The 26,606-nt window shown below is 55.7% G+C and overlaps 1 protein-coding gene and 1 non-coding gene across 2 annotated transcripts in view; both read right to left on the reverse strand.

Moving 5' to 3' along the window:
- The window catches only part of Adap1 (ArfGAP with dual PH domains 1), a 43,747-nt gene that overhangs the window by 12,761 nt on the left and 4,380 nt on the right, over positions 1 to 26,606 (reverse strand). The window contains exons 2-4 of the mRNA XM_078023553.1: positions 16,832 to 16,962; positions 11,121 to 11,212; positions 4,552 to 4,634 (exon numbers count right to left, since the gene is read on the reverse strand). Of these exons, the coding sequence (XP_077879679.1) occupies positions 4,552 to 4,634; positions 11,121 to 11,212; positions 16,832 to 16,962 (306 nt within the window). The remainder of the gene's footprint in view (positions 1 to 4,551; positions 4,635 to 11,120; positions 11,213 to 16,831; positions 16,963 to 26,606) is intronic.
- LOC120887734 (small nucleolar RNA SNORA27) lies at positions 21,697 to 21,824 on the reverse strand. Its single transcript, XR_005731065.1, has one exon. It is a non-coding gene; the product is annotated as a small nucleolar RNA SNORA27 (small nucleolar RNA).

Below are 26,606 nucleotides of genomic sequence, written 5' to 3' on the forward strand. Positions count from 1 at the left end.
CCCGAGGGCAGAGGGCGGGTCCGTCATTTCCTTCAGCTTCTTTGAGTAGGTGAGAGTGAGATTCCACCTTTCCAGCAAGAATGTTGCAGGACCTGGCTTCTCAGTGCACTGGGCCAGGTGCCCACGTCACCCGTGACCCCACTAAGTGTCAACCTGCAGTGAGGGGCATCCAGGTCTCCCCCTTCCTGGATGTCCCCCACCACCTGGCCTTTGCTTGCTGACCAGCCCTGGGGAAGACACTCTGAGCCTGTGGTCCTCTGCTCTGGCCCACTGAGTCCTGCACCGGCCCTTGGTGGAAACTGTCCCCTCCGCAGGCAGCCCCGGGAGCCCACAGTTCTGGCTCATTCCAGGGCAGGTCTGAGGTCACTTCTGGGTGCAGAGTCCCAGGCCTCACCCCATTTCCCCTTTCTCCACCGGGAGGGACTTCTGCATTTCACCATGGCCGCAGGGAGGGGCCCACCTGCCCTCATGAGAAAGTCCTCTGTGGCCAACGAGGGGCGGAGCCAGAGGGGCCTGGGAATCTCCTGGGGCAGCCTGAAGGGGCTCCCTGCCCACCCAGGGAGGCTCCCGTCCACTCCACCCACCTGGGCACTGCAGGAAGAGGGGGATCTGGAGGGGGACCCTGGCTCCACCTGAGCACTTGGGACCTATCGTCCACCCAGCAGAGCTCCAGGATGGGGTTTGGGGGGCAGGACTCGGGACCAGCCTGTGGTCCCCGGACCCTCGCTCTACCCTCAGAGACAGGTGGGGAGACTCTCACAGGGCATGGCACCCCACAAGCAGAGACAGTGGCCGGGGGCTTCCCCACTCTGAGCCCAGCCGGCAGAGATGGCCAGGAGAGGCAGACACTCTGCCAGAGCAGGTGGGGGGCAGAGGTGGCTTCGGGGGACCCGAGCACAGGATCCCAGGGGACCCCAGCGGCTCCCACCACTGGGGCTTCATAGGTCCAAGCTCTGGCCCGTGGCCTGGTCCCTCCCATGTGGCCCTGGGGTGCCGTGGTGGGGTGGCTTAGTGGAGGAAGGGTGGACTGATGACCCCAGGTCCTGCCCACACCCAGGGTTCAGCTGGGAAGGGCCACCCAAGGGTGGAGTGTTCAGGCCCGGTGTCGTCATTGTGGTGGCATTTTTCAGGGGAGAGAGTATAAATGTGGTGGGTCCCTGTGGTGGTCTGTCATCCATCCCCCTGTGCAGGCAGCACCCGAGGGTCCTAGGGTCTTATTTCCTCCTCCAGGGGAGCCTGATCCGAGCCCCTTTGGGGGCCGATGCTGGGAGCAGCTCCCGGGCAGAGATGCCAAAGGTGGGAGGGAGAAGACCAGCTGCAGAAAGGACAGGAAGCCCTCCCCACAGTCCTCCAGGGTCAGAGTTACTTCTCATCTGGGGAGGGCCGCGCCCGATCCCTCCTGGGCCAATGGCCCCCGAGGCAGAGGAGGAAGTGGCTGGAACAAGGGACCATGAGGTCTCCCTCCAGCCCGCTCCTCCTGGCCAGTGGGATCCTTCCCCTGAGTGGACGGCCCTACCCCCGCTCCTGCTCTGTGCCCCCCAGCCAAGCTCCAGGTGTGTCTGGAATCTCGTGGGCTCAGCTGAACTCTGCCCCTCACAATCCCATTTAGAAAGATGCCCACCCAAGCCCTCACCTAGCCCAGAGAGCCCCTGCCCTCCCACCCTATGAACACCACAATGGCAGCCAGGACACAGATGCATTCAGATGGCCAGCCCTCCGTGAGCGAATCCCAGCCCGGGTCTGAAGACCATGATGCCGTCACTAGATCGGGCAGGACATCTCCTGCTTAGCCGTGGCCCACCAAGGCCCATGCCAGGCCCAGGCTCCGCCCTGCCAGTGTGCACCCTGGAACATCTGAGCCTCTGGAGTCTGTCCTCTGGGAAGCCTCTGCTGCCCAACGGCCCAGCGAGTGCCTTTAGCTGCATCTCATCGGTCTCAAGACGGTAATGGGATTCCGGGGGATCCTTGGGCCTGGGGAGGCCTCGTGACTTACAGTGCTGTCCCCACTTCCTGAGCCCTGCTTATGAGCTGGGAGAGACCAGGTCCCTGGTGACCTAAGCACCAGGAACTGACACCCCCAATGCACCCACAGGATGCTTCACCCTCCAACCTGCTGGGGTGCTACCTCTTGATTCTGTGGCCAGCATGCACCCCACTTCTGGAACCTGGACCCCACTTCTTCTCAGGAAGACCACTGTGGTTCCAGAGGCCAGCATACAACCCAGGGCCCTCCGTCACCCTGGTTAGAGTGACAGGATCACACAACCTGGACGAGTCAGACCAGCCAAGACGTTCCTGGCCCCTCTGTGCCTTCCACTCACCTCTACCTTGAAGCCCCAACAAGAGGGATGTGAAATCCAACTCTGCTAGAGTCAAGGTGCCCTCAGCAGGTTAGTGCTAGGCCAGAGAAGCACAACTGGAAGGTGGTGACCCTGAAACCAAGTCCTGACAGAACACCACTTAAACCCCTAGATCAAGCTAAGCCTGAAGCTCGACCCAATTATGTGAGCCAATCCATTTCTAGATCTGCTCCTCCCCAGTTGATTTTCTGTTATAAGAGAGTTCTAGGAAGAGACATCACATTCAGGGATATGGTTACGTCAGCCCGGCCTGCACCTGCCTCTGACACAAGGTCGTACACCACTTTGTGATAAATTGCTAAGGTGCTTATGCCAAAGACGAAGGAGCTCTGGGTGATCCTCCTGGGCTCCGTCATCAGTGGGCTGGAGCGCCCACGGCTGAGGTGGGACAGGGGACCACTGCTCTTCATCGCATCTGCTCTGAAGTCTGGGACCCTGGAAGAGGCAGGACTGGATACCTGGGGCCGACAGTAACTTAATCAGAGGGTCTGGTGATGGGGTGGGGTCCTCCTCCAGAACCTGCCACACGGCCGTCTCAGCTCCAGGCTCTGCCCTGGGCACGAGGCCACTGTCCTCTCTCCAGGCAGAGATGGAAGTCATCCTTCTTTCACTGAGTGCCTCAGACATCGTCTTGAAGCAGAGGACAGCGTCCTTTAGCCCACTCACGACACGGAACACCCCCCACCTCTGCTGGTTCCAGAACATCCCCAGCACCCTGCAAGAGAGCCTGGCACCCATGAGCAGGAACTCACGCCCACCACCACCACTGACCTGCTTCCCCCTTGAGACGAGCCTGCCCCGGACGCCCATGAAAACAGAACACGACACGCGCCTTCAGGTCTGGCTTCTCTGGCTCAGCATCACAAGGTCCAGGTCCGTCCCCCCCACCCCACCCCCACCCCGTTGTGGCTGAGCCACGTCCCTCTGGGCAGAAGGCCACACTGCCCCTCCCTTTGTTGGCCGATGGCATCTAGGCTGCCCCCCAACTTCTGGAGGAGGCTGCTGTGGACATTTGTGCCCAAGAACCTGCTCAGTCCCCATCTCTGGGGCAGATGCCGAGAAGCAGAGCCTCTGGGTCTCACAGCAGCCTGTGCCTCGCAGCTGGGGGCTGCCTGTCTTGGATGCGAGGTGGACATGGCGCTGGCAGCAGGGCAGTGCTGTGTCAAAGGTGTCAAAAGTGAGGCCTGCCCAGGGCTCTGTCTCCTCACAGAAGGGACCAGGCATCTCCAGACAGCTCTTGCTGCTCTCTGTTCAGCCTTCTAGAACCCACTGGATGTTGGCTGTGTCAAAACCAGGCCCACGGCTGCCCTGGCTTGCCTTGGCTGCCCCTCTGTCAACTGCAGGCACAGGAGACAGGGGAGGCTTACAAAGCCAGGGCTTGGGATGTGCAGGTCTCAGCTGGGTGGTACCCGCCTGCCAGCCCAGCCCAGGGGTCAGCTGTCCAGCAGAGGCCCAGCTTCTCCAGAAGCCCTGGAGACTGGGCTTCGGAAGGGTCCTCCCCTGGAGTGGCGTGGAACTACCTCCCCTGCCCTGGGGAAACAGCTGGAAGCCCACCCACCACACATAGAATAGTGAGCAGGAGGAAGCCCTGCACATCCAGGCTGGGGACCTACTGGGGCACCTGGTGTTTTATTTTACTTATTTATTTATTTGGGTACCAGGGATTGAACTCAAGGGCACCTGACCACTGAGCCCCATCCCCAGCCCTATTTTGTATTTTATTTAGAGACAGAGTCTCCCTGAGTTGCTTAGGGCCTCACTTGGCTGAGGCTGGCTTTGAACTCACGATCCTCTGTCTCAGCCTCCCGAGCCTCTGGGATGACAGGTGTGCGCCACCACAGCTAGCAGCACTTGGGGTTTTAAATGAGATGCATGATGTTCACAGCTGCAGGGCACCTGCGGAGGGTGTGGCCTGAAACCAGGGCCACCTACTATATGATGGGGAGACTGAGGCCAGGAATGGGGGCCCCGGCCCACAGCCCTCCTGTGGCCCCTTCAGAGGAATGGGCAACCAGCCTGTGGCCCTCACGGGCACCACACACAGAGGGGATTCAGCTCCACGCTGTAAAGCAAAGCATGTCAGGACGCCGCCAGCTCCAGCCAATGAGCCGGTTACCAGAACAAGATCCTCATGGTGCTCTGGGGAGGGAGGCAGAGACGGAGGCCCAGACCCAGAGGCCGGGCAGCTCACCTGCAGAGTAGGGCTCCTGCTTCTCGGGGATGATGAACTCCTGCCGCTCGTACTTGGCTCGGATCCACTGCTCTCGCAGGAGCCTGGGAGAGAGGAGGGGACTCAGCCGGGGCCCTGATCCCACCCTGCGGTGGAGAGAGTCCTTCCTGAGAGGCTCCAGACTTGGGGCCAGCCTGGGCCAAGGCCCCGGAAGTAACCAGTGGGTCAGAAGCTCCAGAGGTGGGCACGTGCTGGTGGCCCCACCTGAGGAGAGGTGCTTAGATGGAGGTCGGTCCCTTGTTCCTCTTCCCTCCACCCACATTAGTGGGTCCTGATGGCCCGGCCTCACCCTTCCCTGCCCTGGAGGTGACTCTTCTTGGTCCCCCGCTGCCCCAGGTCCTGGTCTCCCTGTGCAGCCAGGTCAGCAGGTGAGGGACCTGAGCCCTGTGCTCAGCCCCCTCCAGGGTCCTTCAGGGACAGCATGCTCTTCCGCAAGCCCCCAGGGCTCGGCCTCAGCTCCCCCAGCTCTGCCCCTCCAGGGCCTCAACTCCCACCTGTGGGGCTGTCCCACCCCCTGAGCCCCTCTGCAGTCTTCAGGCCACAGCCCTCCCTGCCCCATGACACTCTGCAGCAGCCACACTGGCAGGAGGCTCACTCATTGTGTGATTTCTCTGTGTGTCCACCTCTGAGTCCCCGAGTGGTGGCACTTCCTGGTGTGGGAGGCCAACCAGGTCCCGTCTCCTTCCTGCCTTGGTCCAGCCTTGGTCCAGCCTCCACCCATCAGGGTTGTGTGCAGGACAACAGAGCCCGCAGCCAGAGGCCCGGGCCCTCCCTGCCTCTCCCCGGCCTCGCTGCTCAGACTGGGATGTGGCCTCCCTGCCCAGAGCTTGCAGGTGGCTCTCGGTCCCTGACAGCAGCTCACTGGAGACACAGATGCCCCCTGGCCACCTGGGAGTCCCTAGGGGCCAATCAGGGCTGAGACTGAAGAAAGGCTGCCAAGGGCCGAGCGGGGTGGGGGTGGCCACCACGGCAGGTGAGCCAGGGCCTTCCTGTCCCTGTGTGGCCACCACGGTGTCTCTGCCTCTCCTGACACACGTGAGGTCAAACCATTACGTTCCAGGCCAGGCGGGGCCAGGGGCCTCAGGTTTGGGGTTTTTCCATTTCCGGTCAACTACATGGAACAGACTAGGAAACCCCTGGGTTCCCACATGGGGGTCCCGGAGTCAGCCTTGAAGCGGGGAGTCACATCCCTGTCCATGGGGACCCCTGGTGTCTCTGGCTGCAGCCCACTTCTACGGTGTCTCTGGGGGTGGAGGAGGTCCTCAGTTGCCATAACAAACTACCCCAAACTGGGGGGCTTACAACAGCAGGAATACAGTCCCCATGGTCAGGGGCCTTAAGTCCAAGGTCAGGGTGTGGAAGTGCCTAGGACACTTGTGCTCCTAGACCTTCCTTGCCTTGTGCTCTGTCTCTGTTGTCACGAGGCCTCCTCCCCTGTGTCTCTCAGTGGCCCTCTCCTTCCTCTCACGGGGACACCAGCCAGGCCCACCGATGGCAGGATGACCTCACTCAGCCTGAAGACATCTGCAGAGGCCTCTCGACACGCCAGCCTGCGCAGGTGCCCTGGGTCAGGACTGGAGGCAGCATGGCAGGTCACATTCAGCCCTGAGGGGGCCCAGCCAGGGAGCCAGCTCCCCTGCTGACCCCAGCACTTAACCTGGGGGTGTGCGACGGGAGGCCCCCATGTGCGACGGGAGACCCCATGCCCCGTGCGAGGGGCAGCTATGGGGGGGCGCTTTGAAACATCACAAACAGCCGTGGCAGGATCTCAGGGTCTCGTGTCCATCACCATGGGCCCCAGTCCAGGAGAGCCAGGTGCCCAGCTGGGCCTGCCTCCCCTGGGGTTCTGGCCTTGGCCCCTGAGGCCCTCTGCACTGGGAGAGCTGGTATGGACGGATCCTTCACCCTCACAGCCCAGGGCCGATGATGAGGCAGTAGGCAGACGGCACCTGGGGGGCCAGAACGGAGCCCCAGTCTAAGGCTCCAGAGGTCCCTGCCCACCCATTCCTTGGGGTCAATCCTGTGTTAGGGAAATCAGAACCCAGGCTGCACAGCCCCCCATGACTCAGAGCCCCTGGGGTGGGGATGGGTCACCTCAACCTGCAGCAGACTCTGGGCTGGGTCACGGCTGGGCCAGAGCAAGGGGGACTGAGGGTTGGGCAGGTGCTTGGGGTGACTCCTTCCCTAGGACCCCCACCCCCACAATCCTCCAGTGCATCAGGGTTGGCTGCTGGCTGTGCACACCCTTGGTCCCCTACTGCTCCAGCATCCCCCTCCCCACTGCTTACGTGGGTGAAGATCCTTCTCCCTCGGTGCTGTGGACTTAGGACATCATAAAACCCTGCCCGAGGTGGGAAAGGCCAGGCTGTGCCTCTTCTGAAAGTCTCCTCCTCCCCCCAGCTCACCCTCGACTCTCGGCACCCCCCCCAGGTGGCTTCTGTTCTTCCAAGCCCATGGACCCCTGCCACTCACGGACCCCAGACACCGGGTAAACTCTGAGGCCGCTCTGGGCTGAACCGCCTTCCTCCCCTCAAGTCCTGAAGCTGGAGTCCTAACCCCCAGACCTCAGAGGCAGCCTTATTTGGAAAAAGGTGAGTGCAGATTGGTCAAATTAAGATGAGGTCATGCTGCCGCTGTTGATCCCTCATCCAATAGAACGAGAGTCCTAAGAGGGGAAATTTGGACCCAGACACACAAGAGGGGCAACCTCATGGGGACATCACAAAAAGGGGGCCACCTTGGCCTCAGGAGGAGCCAGCCTCCGCCTGTACCTGCAGCCTCCAGAGCCGTACCAGGTTCTGGGGACTGGTCTTTGGTGCTCTGTGAGTGGCCCCGGGGAGCCAGGACAGAGCAGGCAAGTCGGAGGGGACACCTGCCCATCTGTGGTGCCCAGGAGCCTCCGCAGAGAGGAGAGGCCAGCACTGGTGCTCAGCCCCAGAGCTGCACAGGCCTCCTGCCCATAGGGAAGCAGCTCAGCAGACTCCCTGTCAGGAGAGCCTGGGGCCCTACAGGTGTCCTGCTGGTCTCGGCTAAGTCATGGCCTTCCCGCCACCAAGGACGGCCCACCTGGGACCCTCAGATCTCCTGTGGCTCCACACTTCAGAAAGGAGGGAGGGAAGCCGCTGACCTGAGACACCTCCCCCTGACAGCCCTGGGCAGGGGCCAACAGCCCGTCCTGTGCTGGGGGACACGGGCCTCTGGAAGCCATGCGGCGCCTGTCCTGCCTGGAGGTGACGGTCAACGGACACTGGGAAGCCGTGGCGGCAGGGTTTGAATCCTGGGATTCCCAGAATTGTTTGACCTTCCCAGTGTCCCTGCTGATGCTCTGTATGTCTGCAAAGATGCCACCGAGGCACCTGAACAGTGCTTAGCCGGGCACAAACCTCCACCCTGACCTGTCGGGGGGCTATGGGCTCCAGGGGACAGAGGGAAACACCAAGCCTCCCGGGATCCTCACTCTGCTGGGTCACCTGGGCCTACCATTTGGTACAGCACCGTTTCCATGAAGCTGAGGGTGGCCTGAGTGCCACAGCCTGGGGCAGGCCAGAGGAACAGCACCCACAAACCCCCAGAATGGGAGGCACTGGCTGGGCCCCCCAGAGCCACAAGGTACAGAAGCCAAACCTGCAGCCATGGCGGTGGGCAGGGACCACCTCGGGCTCACTATCCTGGCGGGGCCCTACCTGTGAGGCTGTCCTGGACACGGGCTCTGACAAGGTCTGGGGACTCAGGGGCCAAGAACCCTAGCAGGCTGGGGCCTTCCTATACCCGCCTGGTGACACCAGAGGACACACGGCCGCTTCCGGTTCCTGGGCACCTACAGTTGACACAGGAATTCCCCCTCCAGCTTTCCAGGGCTCCATGTCACCTTACAGTTGACAGAGCTCCTCCCACCACTTCCTCCAGCACGCTGCAAACATCCCCACCTCCTGCCCCTCCACGAGCTCCACCCCGTTCCGTCGCCGTTACAGCACTCCACAGTTGACACAGGGATTCACACAGCCTCTTGGGGAAGTGTCAGCCCCAGAGACCCTGCCTAGGACCCTGGGTCCCTGAAAAGGCCCCAGAGCTAAACACAGCCCAAGGAGGAGGAAGTGGAGGGGCTTCCCGTGTCGCCAGGGGGCGCCTGAGGCACACATGCAAATAACCTAGCCACCCAGCAGCCTCCGGGTGACAAAATCATGCTCAAAATAGCTGCCCACAGTCTGGGCTCCCGGCTCACACTGAGGACCCAGCAGGACCTAGGTGGCAGAAGTCCCTGTGAGCGTGAGGGCGGGGGAGAGGTGGCTCCTGCAGGTGTCCCCTGAAGAATCAGGCTGAGCTGCCGGCTTGCCTTCTCTCTGACGGGGTTCCAACAGGACCTGCCTCCCAGGCCCCAGTGAAACTCACAAATACCTGCCAAGAGCCTGGCGGGGCCTGGCACACGGTGACCCGGTATCAATCACAAACACAACACCAGACACCAAGTCACCTGCTGCCAGGACACGCCCCCAGCTCCTCCTGCCCTAACAAGGCCCCAGACAGGCCCTGACCACAAACAAGGGTGGGCTGGGATTACAGCCAGGAAACCCACCCCCTCCCACCCGCACCCCCACATTCCCGGCAGATCCCATGAGAGTCCCCTCCCCACTCGCTGTGCTGGGATCCACCCCAACAGGACCCTGATACAGGTCCATGGCACCCCAGGGATAACTCCTGAGGGACAGACCAGGGCAGCAGGGGAGGCCCTGGCCTGCTGACCCCTAACCCCAACCCACTGGGGCAGCAGCACCCTGGGAACCCCACTGGGGAACCTGGGGCCCAGACGTTTGGGGACATCCCTCTAAGGGGTGTCAGGGAACACAGGAGCCTGCACCCCGCCTGCGATTCCGCAGGTGTCCCTGTGGGTGGGTCTAAGAGTTTGGGGTCACGGAGAAGTCAACCAGAGAAAAACGCTGAGCAAACAGGAGGCCGGGTGGGGCTCAGCTGTGCAGAACGGAATCCCCACGGGACCTGGAGAGCGGGGTCTCACGGCAGCCTGGGGGTGGGGGGCGCAGGGCCCGGTACGGACTCCTTTTCCAACAAAGGGCAAGTTCCAGGAGGTGAGGCAACTTGGCCAGTGTGCACTTCTGAGCACCAACAGGCCCTCCCACCTGCCAGCCTGCCCCCTGTCATCCCTGCCGGGTGACCCCCTGACTGGAATGAAGATATCTGGGCTGGGATCCCCAGTTCTGTGTCCTCTGGGAAGTGTCCTCAGGACCTTGGGCCTCAGAAGTACCTAGTTAGGCCAGGCCTCCTTGTCATCCCAGCAGCTCAGGAGGCTGAGGCAGGAGGATGGTGAGTTCAGAGCCAGCCTCAGCAACTCAGTGAGACCCTATCTCTAAATAAAATAGACAAAGGGCTGGGATGTGGCTCAGTGGTTAACGCCCCTGAGTTCGATCCCTGGTACGGGGGTGGGGGTGGGGCGAGGGGAAGTACTGAGTTAGGAGGGGGTCCTTTGCCCCAACCTGTGGCCAGCAGGGGAGGGGCTCCAACTGACCCAGGGACCCTTCCTGCCTTGGGAAGACAAGGGGACATGGGTGTCCTGCTGGACACCGACACTTCCCCACCAGGGCAGGGACAGGAAGGGAGGTGGGCCAGGAGCTCTCAGCAGGGGACATCCAGCCTCAGGAGATGCCCTGGAGTAGGGAGGGCCTCCTCTGCCTCACAGATACAGCAGCTCGTGGTGCTGGGCCCAGCTTCCTCAGCCCCAGACCCCTGAGGCCCTGCCCCTGACCCACTGGGCAAGGCCACAGGAGAACCAGGGAGGTGCTGGGCCCCACCCAGCTCAAGAAAGGGCGGGGACCCCAGGACGCAGTGGCAGCCAATCAGAGCCAGCTCAAGGCGCTGGTCAGTGCCAGGCAGAGCCAGGAGGACACTCCAGGTAGGGAACAGTGGGCCAAAGGTCAGGGTGAGGCAGAAGGCGCAGGGTGGGTGTGGGAAAGGGAAGACCCGGCTGGACAAGCCGGCCTGGGGACCTGGACGAGGCTAGTGGGCCACACTGTCCCTCCCTGGGTGGGGCAAGAGGAGGGCACTGGTACAGTTGAAGCTGTCACCTCCTCACGGCTCCCGCTGGCTGGACAGATGTGGAGGCTGAGGCTCAGGGAGGTAGGTGAGTGGTCGCAGGGGGCCCCTGAGAGCCACACCCATGCCAGTGGCATCGAGAGACCCCCTGAGACCCCTGAGCCATGGCCCACCCAGATTGACTGAGCCCTGCCCGCCCTCCACTGTCCGTCCACCACACCAGGAACCCAAGCCAGACAAAAGGGTCTGGACCTTGGCTAGTTGGCTCCCTCCTACCTGCTCAGGACCCAGTCCCAGCCCAGAAAGGAGATGAGCCCCAGGGACCAAGCAGCACGGGGACGGGGACGTGCTCTCGTGGGCCGAGGGCCTCTCTGCTGGGCAATGGGACCCGGGCATGGCTGACCTTCCCCCAGACTCTGGATCCTCCCTGCGCCCCCCTGCAGGGCCCAGGCTGTTGACCAGAGGCCCTGACCAGGCCCAGTACTCACTGGCAGTCGGAGAACGTGGGCCGGTAGTAGAAAGACGGGACTTTGGACTCGAAGGTGACTCTGGCGGCTTCATTCCCATGGGACGCCATGAACTGCAAGAGAGGGGGCCAGGGTCAGCGCCCTGGAGTCCCAGGTCAGGGGCAGGCTGACCCCAGACACCGAGGGCTTGGCCGGCAAGGGGACGGGAACTCCATGACCCTCCTGTCCCGGGACTGTCTGAGTGTGGAGGGAAGAGACTCCTTTCCATGGCCCATGGAGGAGCTTCCTGAAGAAGGGCCCAGCCAGGGTGGCCGAGAGCAGAGCCCCCTCCTGATGGCCCTGACTCCACAGACACGTCACTCGGTTTGAAGCCCACAGCCTCCTGCAGGCCGGGTGCAGAGATGCCCCGTCTCTACTAGCCAAGGTCCAGACCAGAAACCAAAGGCAAGGTCCAGACCACAGTCCACAGTGGTCTGGAGGACAAGGGTGGGTCTGCTCCAAGCCACAGGGAAGCCTCTGTGGCCTTCAGAGCTGAGGCTGATGGAGGACCCTCCTGGGATATGGATATGGCCTCCAGGTACACATAGACAAAAGTCCTGTCCTCTAGGGGTCACTGTGGTCTCAGGACCATGTGGTCATGAACAGGAAGGATCAGAGGGATCAACTAAAGGAAATCACAGACAATGAGACCATCCCACGACAGGCCAGTACCACAGGAAAACTCTGAAGTCCAAGGCTTTTTTTTTTTTTTTAATGAAATGTCAATTCTTTAGGGAGCTATATGGATATCAGAGCTGTCCACTCAGCTAACCATTGAGAAAATGCCCAAGGTGCAGCTCAGGAAAATAGGTGCAAAGTTTCTGGGAAAAAAAAAAAAATCACATGCTCTTTTTTTTTTCTTTTTTCTTTTCTCCTCCTCCCCTTCCTCCCCCTCCCCCATCCCCTCTCCCACCCCCTCCCTCTCCCTTCTTCTTCTCTTTTGTTATTGTTGCAGTGCTGGGAATAGAACCCAGGGTCTCACACATGCTAGGCAAGTGTTAACCACTAAGCAACACCTCCAGACCTTTCATTTTCATTTAGAAACAGGGTCTTGCTAAGTCGCCCCGGGGGGCCCTGAACTTGCAACACTCCTGCCTCAGCCTCCCACATCACTGGGATTACAGGTGGGCTCCAAGCACCCCATTCTTAAAGGATGCAGGAGAAACGTTGAACAAAGACCTGGGAAGATGGGAAGCCCTCCTCTCCTCCGTTAGTCTATGTATTTTGTACAATTCACCTAAAAAGTAGGAATTGAAACTTTCAAAGCTAGCAATGATTCTAAAGTTTATTTTAAAAATTAACAAGCAGCCAGACAGTGGCCTGGCCTGGAATCCCGGCCACTCAGGATGCGAAGCAGGAGGACTACAACTTCCAGGCCAGCCTCAGCAACTTAGCGAGATCCTGTCTCAAAATATAAAAAGTTAGCTGGGCACGGTGGCAGTGGTGCACGCCTGTAATCCCAGCAGCTTGGGAGGCTGAGGCAAGAGGATTGCAAATTCAAAGCCAGACTCAGTAATTTATCGAGGCCTTATGCAACGTAATGAAACCCTATCTCAAAATACAAAATAAAGGGGCTGGGACTGTGGCTCAGTGGTAGAGCACTTGCCTTGCATGCCTGAGGGACTGGGTTCGATCCTCAGCACCACATAAAAATAAATAAATAAATAAAGATATTGTGCCAACCACAACTAAAAAAATTTTAAAAAATAAAAAGGGCTGGGGATGTAGCTTAGTGGTAAAGCACCCCTGGGTTCAATCCCCAGGTCCAAATTAAATAAATATAAATTAAATAAAAATAGAAAAGAAGGGGCTGGGGGTGTGGTTCACACGGGCTGAGCATCCTAGTTCCATTCCCAGTACTCTATATATATTAATGATAATAATAATATAGTTAATTTTATGATGTAAATGTCTACTCAAAAATAAAAACTAGGGCTGGGGATGTGGCTCAAGCAGCAGTGTGCTTGTCTGGCGTGCATGCAGCCTGGGTTCGATCCTCAGCACCATATACAAATAAAGATGTTGTGTCTGCCGAGAAACTAAAAAATAAATATTAAATCTTTCCCTGGTAAAGAATGTGAATGGACATTGATCCAAAGAAGACCCACAGCTGGCCGGTCAGCACATGGGAAGGCGCGGGGTCAGCACCACTCACCAAGGAGATGCCAGTCAAAGCCGCGGTGAGCCACACCCTCACCACAAAGATGGCTGTGACCCCAGCAGGACCTGGCGATGTGAGACTCTCCAGCCTCCTGGGCTGCAGGTGAGCATGTGAGCTGGACAGTGTCCCCCAGAGGACCAGCTGACTCATCTCACTCCGGGGAGAGGAGATGTGCTCCTGGCAATATACTCAAAATAGCAGAATATGGAAACAACCCAGGTCCCATCAACTGGCCACTGGACAGACTGTGGCCCAAGCGCTCATGGTGGTGCCATTGTGAGCCCTGACAAGGGCCAACGTGGTGAGCTCAGGACACCCGCCAGACGCAGGCACAGGCAGTGGCCAGGATAGGCAGACCTGGAGCCTGGGCGGGTCTGTCCCGCTGGGGAGGGGTGGGACATGGGGCTCTGCTGTGGGGTAGGGAAGTGCTCTGGAATTAGATGGTGGTCAGGGCTGCCCAGCGCAGAGGCCACTCTTGACCTGTCCACCTCACCACGATGAATTGGAAGTGTGTGGATGAGATCTCAGCAGAGGTGCTATTAAATAATAACGCTGGGACCGGGCGCGCCTCGCTAAATGGGCAATAAACCCTCAAACCACAAAAGAAAAGGATCGGTTTGACTAAGGTCAACGGAGAAAAATTTCCACGCTAAAACCACCATGAGCAACGCTGAAAGAAAACCCCGAAAACACGGTTTTCCACACATTTCTCAGAGGGTGAAAAGAAACCAAGATGAGGGAGGGACACAGCCAAGATGAGACGGGTGGGAAGAGCGGTCCTGAGGGGAAGCATCCCTGAGGATCCCTTCCACGCAAGATAAGAAATCCCAAGTTCAGACCCGCCCTGAGAGCCTCTGCACTATCCCATCAGCACAAAAGCCACCAGGGGCCACCTGTGGGCAGGGGTGGCCACACTCACGCTGGGTGGGCCGTGTACCTAGCCAAGGTGCGGTGGGGCAAAACCCCTCCCAAATACCAAGCTATGTGACCTTTGACCTTGAACTTCCACCACTAGGAATTTAGGCCCCTGTCCATTCCCACACACGCAGAGTCACCCACACAATGAGGCAGTTCATCTACCCAACCGTCACGGCAGAGAAAGATTGGAAACAACCTGAATGTCTGTGGGGGCGGCGGGGGGGCGGAGCAGCGATGGGTGAGGAACTTGTGGTTCACCCACTTGAGGGACAATGTCACAACCATGGACTGGATAAGAAGGTCCCCAGTACTGATTATAAGATGCACACACGCTTGTACCCATAAAGGATGGTGTCCCAGAAAGATACACAAAACCCTGGCCCTGGTTGCCTCCAGGGGTTGGGGGAGGCTGGAGTCAAGGGCAGGAGGGGCTTGCGTCCCACTCATGCTCTGCTGAAGCTGCTGGATGTGTAACAAGTGCAAATGCTACCAAGTTGTTAAAATATACTGAACAAGCTGGGCACAGTGGTGCACGCCTGTGATCCCAGCAGCTTGAGAGGCTGAGGCAGGAGGATCTCAAGTTCAAGGTCAGCCTCAGCTACTTAGTGAGACTCTAAGCAACTTGGTGAGACCCTGTCTCAAAATATATATATATATATATTTTTTTTTTTTTTTTTTTTTGCTAAATGGCTGGGATGTGGCTAAGGGGTAAAGCGCCCCTGACTTCAATCCCTGGTACAAAAAAAATAAATAAATAAATAAATAAATAAATAAAACCCTAAACAGGTGGAGCCAGCCAGGGTCCCTCGGGGGTTGGACCAACATGCTGTGGGCATCCACTCATCAGCCACAGGAAGGAGCGTGGCACCAACACAGCGGAACACGGAGGGCCTGGCATTGAAGGCCTCCTGGTATGCGATTCTATTTTTGTCAAATATCCAAAATAGGCAGATCTATAGAGAGGGTTTGTGGCTGCTTAGGGCTCGGGAGGAGGTCACACCCAAAAGAAAAGGGGTATGTTTCTGAGGTGATGAAGATGTCTAAAATCGGCTGGGATGTTGGCGGCACAACTCAGAATACGCTAAAACCACTGAGCCGTGCGCTCCAAGTGGACGAATTGTCTGGTACGTGAATTTAGTCAATGAGATGTTTGTTTAAAAAGATGTTCTAGGGCTGGGGTGTGGCTCAGCTAGGCAGTGGGGAGTGCCTGCCTAGCATGCAGGAGGCACCGGGCTCCATCCCCAGCATTGAAAAAAAAAGAAAGAAAGAAATATGAAGTGGAAAGATGTTATAGAAGAATATAAAGTTGAAAAAGAGAACCATGCACGAAACGTGAAGAAAAGAGGAGGAGAGGCGCACGCCTATGATCCTGGCAGCTGGGGAGGCTGAGGCAGGAGGATCAGAAGTTCAAGGCCAGCCTCAGATGCTTAGTGAGACACTGTGCAACTTATGAGATCCTGCATCATCATCATCATCATCATCATCATCATAATATTAGAGGGGGGTTGGGGATGTGGTTCAAGCAGTAGCGTGCTCGTCTGGCATGCATGAGGCCCGGGTTCGATCCTCATCACCACATACAAACAAAGATGTTGTGACTGCCAAAAGCTAAAAAATAAATATTAAAAAACTCAAATAATAATAATAATATGAGAGGACTGGGGATTGAATGCAGGGGTGCTTTATCACCAAACTACACCCTAGCCCTTTTTATTTTTTCAGACAGGGCCTCCCTAAGTTGCCAAAGTGGCCTCCAACTTGTGATTCTCCTGCCTCAGCCTCCCAGGTTGCTGGGATTATAGATGTGTGCCACTGCACCCCCTTGACATTGATCTTGATTCTCACTAGAGACGGGGACAATCTCAGGACCATCCTACTTATTTTTCAGAGAGGGAAACTGAGGCTGCCAACCAAAAGATACCACAAACCAAATGTCTGTCCAGGGGTCCACAGCAAGGAGCCCCAGGAGGCCCAAGGCCTCACCCTGCTAGGGTCCTACAGGTATTCACAGGGCAAGGGACACCTTTTGCTGCACAGCACGCAGGACAGCCTTGGTGCCTGCAGTCTGCAGGCCACACAGGCCTGGACTGCATTTCCAACAAGCTCCAGGGTTAAAAACTGCTGTTCCCAGGTGTGTGTGGGGGAAGTGCCACCAGACCCACCCCTTCCCCCCCCCCCAGGCCCCCTGGCCCCACCTGCTCTCACCTGGGTAGCCTCCTATACCCTAGTCATGGGCAGCTGAGGCAGGGTGGGGCTGGGCTTCAGATCTGTCATCAAGGTTCAAAGACCCTGTCTCCACAGCTCCCATCAAGGGTTAGAGCAAACCCCTCACCCTGTGACGGACAGCTATCCCCCAGTCATGTCCCCTCTACTCTGTGTGGGGTGTCCCTCTGTGGCCCCCACAAGGGTCAGCAATAAAAGCCTCAGTCCTGGGCCAGCCCGAGCCCCCTGGGGGCAGGAAGAGCCTCTCACCAGTCATGGCCCAGCTGCCTGGAGCCCCAGATTGGAGGGACCTCAGAGGTGTCTGAGGCCCACAGAGATGGGGTCTGGGATCCCCCAGCATGCGGTCCCTCTGCCCTCCGCCCACGTCCCTTGTCCCTCTTTGGCCCCGTACCTCCACTTGGGCCTCATCCCAGGCATCCAGGCGGACCGACTTCACCTTGCTGATCTGGGGAATGTTCCGGTGGATTCCGGAGCAGCTCAGACAGATGAACACGCCCAGGGTGTAGGAAGCCCAGTCAGGGTCTGGAATGGAAAGGTGGATGTCAGGGAGGCTCGGACGGGGACACTGGAAGGTGGACAGAACATCAGATCAGGGTCTTGAGGGCCCCTGGATGGAAGCCTCGACCCCCCTCTGTTCAAGGGGAGGCTGCGGGAATGACCCCTGGGGCCACCCGACTCTGAGCCCAAGCGGGGCTCCCTGCCTCCCCCAGAGGAGGCTGTCCTGGATGCCCCCTAATGTGGACGGTGCTCCCCTCAGAAACTCCAGAGATCTGCTGAGAGTCCATCCACCCAGGGGCCATGGTGAGTGCTGGGCCCCAGGGCTGGACCAGCACCCAGCATTCCAGAGACCCCAGCAGGGCTGGACACACACACACACACACACACACACACACACACACACACACACACAGGGTGGCTGCCCTGGGGACATTTGCCTGCAGAAATCATCCCAGAGCAAAGGGGCTGAGGTTGGAAGAGAAAACCCCAAGAGGGTTTTGAGTCTAAGAGAGACCTCACACCAACGCAGGACATGGCCACGGGTCCCACCACAGTCATGAGGGACGCAGCAGATGGACAGTGCATGGGGGTGGGGACAATCGGTGGTTGTCAGGGGCGATGACGGCCTTGTGGCCCGACTTGGCACCGACATACTTAGAGATTACGCGTCTTGGTATCTAGTTTATTTTATAAAATTCAACAAAGCTGCAATGGCACACACCTGTGATCCTAGCGACCTGGGAGGTTGGGGAAGGAGGATGATAAATTCAAGGCCAGCTTGGGTGACTTAGCAAGACCCTGTCTCCAAATAAAATAAAAAGGTCTGGCAATGTAGCTCGGTGGTGGAAGACCCCTGAGCTCAACCCCCAGTACCAAAAAAATAAAAAAACAAGGTCAATGAGGGGCTGGGGTTGTGGCTCAGGGGTAGAGCGCTTGCCTAGCACACGTGAGGCACAGGGTTTGATCCTCAGCACCACCTAAAAATGAAATAACGATATTGTGTGTCCACCTACAACTAAAAAATAAATATTAAAAAAAAACTACTGTACATAACGAATGATTCAAATATGATAAAATGCTAATGAATGTCAGATCTAAATGGGTTGTGGGCAAGTGTGGTGGAATAACCACGTTTGAAAATTTTCATGTTGAACATGGGGACGAGAGGCTTGTTAAATTGGGTGAGAGCGCTTGTTGGGAGACTTGGTTATTTTCCTTCCCATCTTGTACACCCCATCATAATAACTGAGCAAAGGGGGCTTTGGGGGCTAAAAGGAGTCCTCAAAAGAGCAATCTCCCTAAAAAGGGGGTACAGTCACCTCTGAACTGCTTTTTTTTTTTTTTTTTGCAAAGGCTCTCCTGGGTGAGGTCCATTGACATCAAGATATTTGCCAGCAGTTGGGTACAGCCATCGACCAAATTCTGGCCAGTGAAATGCGAGCAGAGCCGACTTCAGTTCCTCCAGATCTGGCTGAGAACATCCCCTGGTCCCTGACTGATGGGGGGTGCTCTAATAAAGGAGGGGTGGGGCTCAGGGTTAGGAGGGTCCTGGGCCCTGAGTCAGTGCCCAGGGGAGACCCGCCCAGGAGAGCCCAAGTGGGCATCGTGGCAGGACTGTGCCAAGAGTAACAGATCACATGCTCCGTGTCTGAGGGGTGGGAGCTTCTTGTCACAGCAGCCAGGCCCCCTGACTGAGCCAGGGGTGGCTTCCCACCACTAAGTCCCTGGCCCAGGCCAGGTCTGGGTGAGCATCTGCAAGTGAATGACCACCTGAGAGTCCCTCTTCAACAGAGCCCCTGGGTTGCTCTCACCCTCACTCACTAGAGCGGCACCCAGGCTAGTGCCAGGAGCTTTGTTCGTGCAGCAGAACAGAGTTGACGTCACATGCTTTCCTGCAGAGCACATGGGGAAGGACTGATGTCCCAGAAAGGAGAGACCCAGTTCCCTTCCTGAGCTCCATCTCCTCCAGAAACCCTCACCATTCAGCTCACAGTCACTTGGCCAACGGCTGCACATGAGGTCCCCAGCTGGTGCACAGCCTTAGACAATCTCCAGCTCATCTGTGGCCTTGGCTTCCCTGTTTGTAAGATGGGACAGTGGCATCCAACTGCAAAGGGCAGTGGGTACAAGAAGCCAACTAGGACAATCTCTGGGCTCCCGGGAACACCACTTCTCACTGCATGGTGATATTGCAGGATTCTGCTCTGACAGTGTGTCTCCATGACCAGGGCTTCGCTTCTTGTGGCCTCATCTACCCATCTGGAAATTGCTCCATGACTGAACTAAGGTGCCAAAAGTTCCTGCCCAGCCAAGGGCTGGGGTGCCTGTGCCTACCCACCGTCCAGCTTCACAGAAGCTGTGGGGCAAGGTGTCCAGGTCCTCCAGCAGACGCCGCCACACTAGGCCCCTGGGCCCACTGCCTCCTTCTGCACCAAAGTTTCCCATGAACATGACATGCCTGTCCTCCTACAGGGCGAGCTCTGTGACAAGACTGAAGCCCTCAGGTCATCTGGCTTTTAAGAAAAAGTCTGCCAACCCCTGCTTAGAGGGAGAGATAAGCAGGCCTGGAAAAGTGGACACAAGAGGCTACAGCTACCTCTAGTGCTACCACCTCTAACAAGTTAGCAGGCAGGGCTGGATGAGGAGACGGATATCTCTCTATATACATATCCCATATAATCCAGCCATTCTACTGTTAGGTATTTCTCCAAGAGAATTCAAAACATGTCCATATAAATGTGTACATATCCAATAATACTTAAAAAGAATAGCCCAGTATGGTGGTGCATGCCTATAATCCCAGCTACTCAGGAGGTTGAGGCAGGAGGATTGCAAGTTCAAGGTCATCCTAGGCAACTTAGTCAGACCCTGTCTAAAAATGGATGGGGATATATCTCAGTGACAGGGTATCCCTTAGTTCAATCCCTAGAACTGTGAAGGAGAAGGAGAAGAAAAAGAGGAAGAGGAGGAGGAGGAGGAGGAGGAGGAGGAGGAGGAGGAGGAGGAGGAGGGAACAAGAGAGAAAATGAGAAGAAAAAGAAAGAAAGGAAGGAAGGAAGGAAAGAAGGAAGAAAATATCATGATCAACAGAGTTTGTACCAGGAATGCAAGGTTGGTTTGATATTTGATAGTAAAATCAGTGTCATCATATTTACATATTTAAAAGAGAAAAGCCATATGATCATCTCAATAGGAGCAGAAATAGCTTTGGACAAAATGCAACATCCTGATAAAAACTCTCAGAAACCTAAGTATAGAAGGAAACATCCCCACAGAATACCTCACAAAACATCTACAGTGAACTTCTCACTTCCTTGAGAGAGATTATTTTCAGTCAGGTGCAGTGGCCACCTCTATAACCCCAGATACTCAGGAGGCTAAGCCAGGAGGCTCACAAGTTCAAGGTAGGTGTGGGAAATTTAGTAAGATCTTGTCTCAAAATAAAAAAAAAAAAGAGAAAGGGCTTGGGACATAGTCAGTGGTAGAGTGCCCCTAGGTTCAATCCCCTGTATTACAAAAAGAAAAAAGAGAAAAGGTAAAGACTGAATGTTTTCATTCTAAGATCAATAATAAAAACAAGACTGGGCTGGGGTTGTGGCTCAGTGGCAGAGCACTTGCCTGGCATGTGTGAGGCACTGTGTTCGATTCTCAGCACCACATAAAAATAAATATAAATAAATAAATAAATGCTCACTGACAACTAAATATATTTTTTAAAAAACAAACAAGACCACACTATTCAACATTGAACTGAAGGTTCTAATCAGTGCAATGAGGCAAAAAAGAGGACTAGGGATATAGCTCAGTTGGTAGAGTGCTTGCCTCACATGCACTAGGCTCTGCATTCATCCCCAGCACCATCAAATAATAATAATAATAATAATAATGCAAAAAAAGAAAAATAAATAACAAGCATCTAGGTTGAGAAGGGAGAGATATAAAATGGTCTTTATTCACAGACAACATAATCATCTATGTAGAGAATCCAGTGGACTCTATTTTAAAAACCCTTAGAACTAATAAGTGTTCTAGGAAGGTTTCGGAATACAAGAAAAACTTACAAAAATCACTGTAGTTCCATATACTAACAATAAGCGATCCGAAAATGAAATATTTTAACTATCTTTTTTTCTAGTTGTTCATGGACCTTTACTTTATGTATTTACATGTGGTGCTGAGAATTGAACCCAGTGCCTCACCCATGCTAGGCAAGTGCTCTACCACTGAGCCACAACTCCAACCCTCAAAATTGAATTTTTTTTTAAAATTCTCATAAGTGTCTCATCAAAAACACAACAGCAATGCAGAAAACGGTTTTGACAGCTCCATTTATTATATAAATCATGAATCATTTACTCAGAATCACCCAACAAGGCTATGATAGCTTGATTCGTTTTTCAATTATTAATCTAATTGGAAGAGGCCTTGAAGTAAACAACCCTTTGTTGCTTTCTTTTATTAGTGCATTATAGTTATAACAGTTGGGTTCTTTTGACAAAATCATACTTGTATGGGATTTGATTTACTCCAATCAGTCCTGGGTGCCCCGCCACCACTCTCACCTAGTCTCCTTCCTCCACCTGTCCTCTTTTCCCTCTCTACACCCCTACTTTACAGCTATTCTTCTGATGAGGTGACAACCTCTGAACCACTAGACAAACCAAATCAAATCGCTAGTATAATTTAAGACTTCATTCACTTTTTATGCTATAAAACTAGAACTGCTTTAATATCAAATTGTGTAAGACCTTCCAGGAAATCTACTTCAATCTGACAGGTTACGTGGCAAACACTTCATCTGCCTGAGTTTTAAGAGGACATTTCCTTTGCCCCACTTGAATGACCAATAAAGACATCAGTCCATTTGGCAAAGTGAAAGGGGGACACCAAAATTGAAGTTTTTGAAACACCACTTATAATCACAAAATACATGAAAGGCCTAGGGATAGAGGACAAAAGATGACGAGACATAGTACACAGAAAACTGAAAAATACTGCTCAGAGAAATTAAAGAGGATCTATAGATATGAAGGGAGAGCCTGCTTTCATGACACACAAACTTTCTCCAAATTAATCTATCGGTTCAGCTGGGCCTGGTGGCACACACCTGTGATCCCAGCAACTCAGGAGGCTGAGGCAGGAGGATCTCAAGTTCTAGGCCAGCCTCAGCAATTCAGAGAGGCCCTAAGGAACTTTGTGAGACCCTGTCCCAAGATAAAACATAAAAAGGGCAAGGGATGTAGCTCAGTGGTAAAGCACCCCTGGGTTTAATACCTGGTACCCCCCAAAATTAATTAATTAATTAATCTATCAGTTGAATGCAGACCTATCCGATTTCTAACAGTACTTTAAAAGCAGAACTTAAGCTGGTTCTAAAATGCAAGACAGAAGAGTGAAAATGGCTTAGAAAAAGGACGAAGATGGAGAACACCGCATGTTTTCAGAACCTGTGATCAAATGACAATTATCAGGGCTGGGATTGTGGCTCAGCGATAGAGCGCTCGCCTAGCACGTGTGAGGCCCTGGGTTCGATCCTCAGCACCACATAAAAATAAATAAATAAAATAAAGATATTGTGTCCAACTACAACTAAAAAATAAATATTAAAAAAACCCTGAAAAATGACAATTATCAGGACAGTGTGGCATTGACATGAAAATGGATAAGTAGATCAATGGTTCAGAACAGTGAATCCAAAAAACAGACCCACCCCTAGGCAGACATTTAATTACTGACAAAGATATCAATGCAAATCAGTAGAAAAAGAATACTTTCCCACCAGCTAGATATCATCTGCAAAACAATAAACTTCAATCTCCAGCACACCATATACAAGATATAACTCCAATTGCCTCCTAGTGCTAAATGTAAACCCCCAAACTATAAAACTTCTAAAATACAACACAGAAGAAATTTTTCTGTGATCTTGGGTTAGGCAAAGATTTTCTTAGATACAGCACCAAAATCAGAATTGAGGGGTGGGAGGAGATAAAATGGCTTGATGAGAATTTTTTTTTTAATTTTTGATTATTTATTTGGCACCAGGGATTAAACTTAGGGGTACTTAACAACTAAGCTACATCCCCAGGCCTTTTTAAAAATTTTTTATTTTGAGACAGGTTCTTGATAAGTTCCTTAGGGCCTCACTAAGTTGCTGAGGGTTGGTCTTGAACTTTTGATATTCCTGCCACAGCCCCCAAAGCCACTACTAAGATTACAGGTGTGCACCACCAAACCCAGCCCAGAACTTTTTTTTTTTTTTTTAATTTAATCTGCTCTTTGAAAGCCACTGTTGAAGACATGAAAGTCAGGCCACACCAGAAAAAAAAAATATTTGCAGATCATTTATCTGATAAAACAATTTGTATGCAAAGCCGATAAAGAACTATTCAAGCTCAGTGATAGGAAAACCACCCAATCAAAATCAAAAAGTGGGCAAAAGACCTCAACGCACTCTATCAAGACGCAAAAAAGATGCCCAGCACCCTCAGTCCCCGGGGGCAGGGCTGGCTGAGAAGGGTCCTGAGGACATTCTGGGAATGAGAAAATGTCCCGTACCTGAAGTGTGACTGTGGTCACTTTTTCCAACTCTGCGTCTAAGGTGGGTGTGTGGTGGGTGTCAGCTGCATCCCAGCAGAGATGAACTTCAAACAGAACTGGTGCATCTCTGAGCCCACCTGTCCCAGAAGATGGGCCCCCTACCATGCACTCACGGTCTTCAGGGACCCCTCCCAGACCCAGGGTGGCCCGGGTCTCCAGGTGCTGTGAGAGACCCTGGTCACCCTGTGCTCCTGGCCTTGGTGGGGGAAGCCGTGCTGTGACCCCACTGCCGGCTCCCCCCAGCTCCCCTCCTCCCAGCTCCATCCACCCTCCCTCTGACCCCCTGGCCCTGCCTCTCCCTGAGGTGACTCAGCCCCTCACCATTTCCGGGAACTGGTCTGAGGCACCTGGGCAGGTGAGGCACATCTTGGGGCTGAGCTGGGTGGAGCAGGTGTGTCCTTGGCTGGGGCCCAGGCAGTGTGGAAAGGGGGTGCAGAGGACCCTGTGGCTGGAAACTGGTGTGGCCTAGCCTGGTGGCCTTGGTCTGGAGAACTTTGTCCTTTCCACTGCTAACTCACAGGTTAGCACTGTGTGACAGTGAGTCCACCTGGCTCCGGGCGGGGCAGATAGGCAGCTCAGGTGAGAGCCAAGCTCCTCAGGGCCAGCCTCAGGGGAGGGGTTCTGGCGCCTACCACCCTTGACAGTGGTCTCTAGGGGTCTTAGACAGTAGGGCCCATATGGGGGATGTGCATAGCTGTCCCCCAATCCACAGCACCCCACCCTGCACCGAGACACAGGCTCCTCGAGGCTCCACCTTCTGGCCTGGGTGGTGGCACCTGCTCCAACACTCCATGTCACTAGGTGTCTCTCATTTTGCCCATCCTCCACTCCCTGCTGGAATCCACAAGACAGCCATGTTGCTTCAGGGCCCTGGCAGATTCCAGTGGCAAGGGGACACCTTGGACACAGTGGGCACCAGTGAACATCTGGGTCCTGGGTGGGCGAGGGGTTTGCACCCCTCCCCACCTGGCTCAGCACCCAGCCCTTCTCCCACAAAGGCAGCACCCACCTGGCCTCCTGGGTCACTCCCATGAGACCCCACACACACACTGTTTGCCACAGTCCCTCTCTCCATCCCACCCACACAGCTGCTCCGATGGGCTCCCACGGCCTCTGCCTCCCACAGCCTCTGCTTCCCACGGCCTCTGCCTGCCCCACTGCGACTCCCACCCAGGGCAAGGCCTGGGCTCCCTCCTCTGCAAATCATCTGTGAAAGCCATATTTTTGGAACCAGCTAGAGGTGGTGGTTGCACAACACTGTGAATGTTCTAAATGCCACTGAGTTTTCACTTTTAAACGGTTAATTTTATCATATGTGGATTTTGCCTCAAGAATTTTTAAAAAGGAGAAAGAAACATTTAAATGTGGATGGCGCCCCAGTTCCACCGCAGTCTCTCTCCTGCAGGGCTTCGCTGTGCCGCAGGCTCCGGTCTCCAGGCTGCCCATCACCCACCCCCAGGAACTCCCGCACCTCCACCGCCCTCCCCAGGGCTGTGGGCACCTCCGTCCTGCTGACCGTGGGGCTCCTGGCTCCTCCCTGCCCATCACACCCTACATCCCGGTGCCAGCACACCCTGTTGCCTCTCAGGTCAAGGACATGCCAGCTGACCCACAGGCAGCCCGAAGTCACCCGTCTGGATGGATGAGTCCATCCATCTGTCCCACCAGCCCAGGGTCCTGCCACAAATCTCACTTCTCTTCTCATGTCTCTGCCCCGTGGCTCTCATGTGGCCGGGAGTAAAGGCAAGACCTACAGTGGCCCTGCTGGGTCCTGTGACCTCACCTGCCACAGGCTGGGACATGCTGGTCTCACCTCTTCAGGTTGTAAAGCAAGCCACCCGCCAGGCCCTGCCACGGCAGCCCCTCACTCTCACTCAGAGGCTGCCCAGGACCCCATCCCTTCACACTGCTCCCAGGTTTCAAGTCTGTGACAATGACACATCTGGAGGTTCTCCACCCTAAACCCAGGCACCTGGCGGCCCATGGCCTGCATCCAGCGCTCCCCAGACACACCACTCTGTCTTACAGGGTCCCACACCTGCCTTCCCACGGGCCCACTCGAACCCTGCCCCCAGCCTCCAGAGACCCCACCCTCCCCTCCCCTCCCCCCAGGTCTTGGCTTCCCCCTTATCCCACTGAGGTTCCCAGGTGGCAGTGGATCCTCAGCCCCTCCCTCTGTCACTCCATGCAGAGCCCTCCTCTCCCCCCACTGAGGCCTGTGCCCAAGATGCAGCACACTCTAGAGAAAGACACGTCCCTGTAGAAGGTACTCTGCAGGATTCAGGACCACAGACCCTGTGGGTGCTGCCGGGAGCCGCCACTCAGCCTCGCTCTCCCAGTTCCTTCTGACTCCCCGAAGTGGGCCTTCCTGCCCCCCAGCCCCCCTCTTGGCAACGAACATGGCCTCTTATTCAGGAGGAAACCACAGCATCCCTCCAGGTAGGCTGAGCCTCCCCAGCCCGGGTCCCCAGCTCCCCCCCAGGGGACTCCTCCCTTCCAGAGCAGAATCAGGACGCCTCCAAGTGCTGCCGCCAGCTCCCAGGCTGCACCCCACGGAGCCCTGGGTGGCTTGCTGCTCCCTCGTCTCTTGGGCAGGCAGATCCCCTTCCTGAGAGCCCAGCTCACCTGGCCAAGCTTCCAGCCCCCTGCGTCTCCCTGCTGCCATCTCCTGCTGCTCCGGGCCACCTCCTTACCTGCCTTCCCCGGAAGCCCCTCCCGCCTTGGGTCATCTGCTGCAGCCTGAGATCAGGGAACCAGGACCCTCAGACATCCACTGAACTTAGACCACCCTGCAGGAGGTGACACCTCTGCCCTGTGGTTCCAGAGCGCCCCAGCCTTCAACGCCACTTCTTCCTGTTCCTCAAACAGACCAGGGCAGAGCAGGGCCTCTGGACCAGATGTCCCAACAGCCAGCGTCCTTCCTTGAGACACCAACGGCCCAGCTCCTGTCTGTCCTCTGGCCTGACCGCTCCTGAGAGGGCAGCTGTCCGTCACCGCCACACTCTCACCTGAGGCAGCGGGGCAGGTGGTGCCACCCTGACTGTGCGGTCACTTCTCTGCCTCAGTCT

The sequence above is a fragment of the Ictidomys tridecemlineatus genome, chromosome 10, assembly GCF_052094955.1.
Source record: "Ictidomys tridecemlineatus isolate mIctTri1 chromosome 10, mIctTri1.hap1, whole genome shotgun sequence".
In the NCBI taxonomy this organism is placed as follows: Eukaryota; Metazoa; Chordata; class Mammalia; order Rodentia; family Sciuridae; genus Ictidomys; species Ictidomys tridecemlineatus.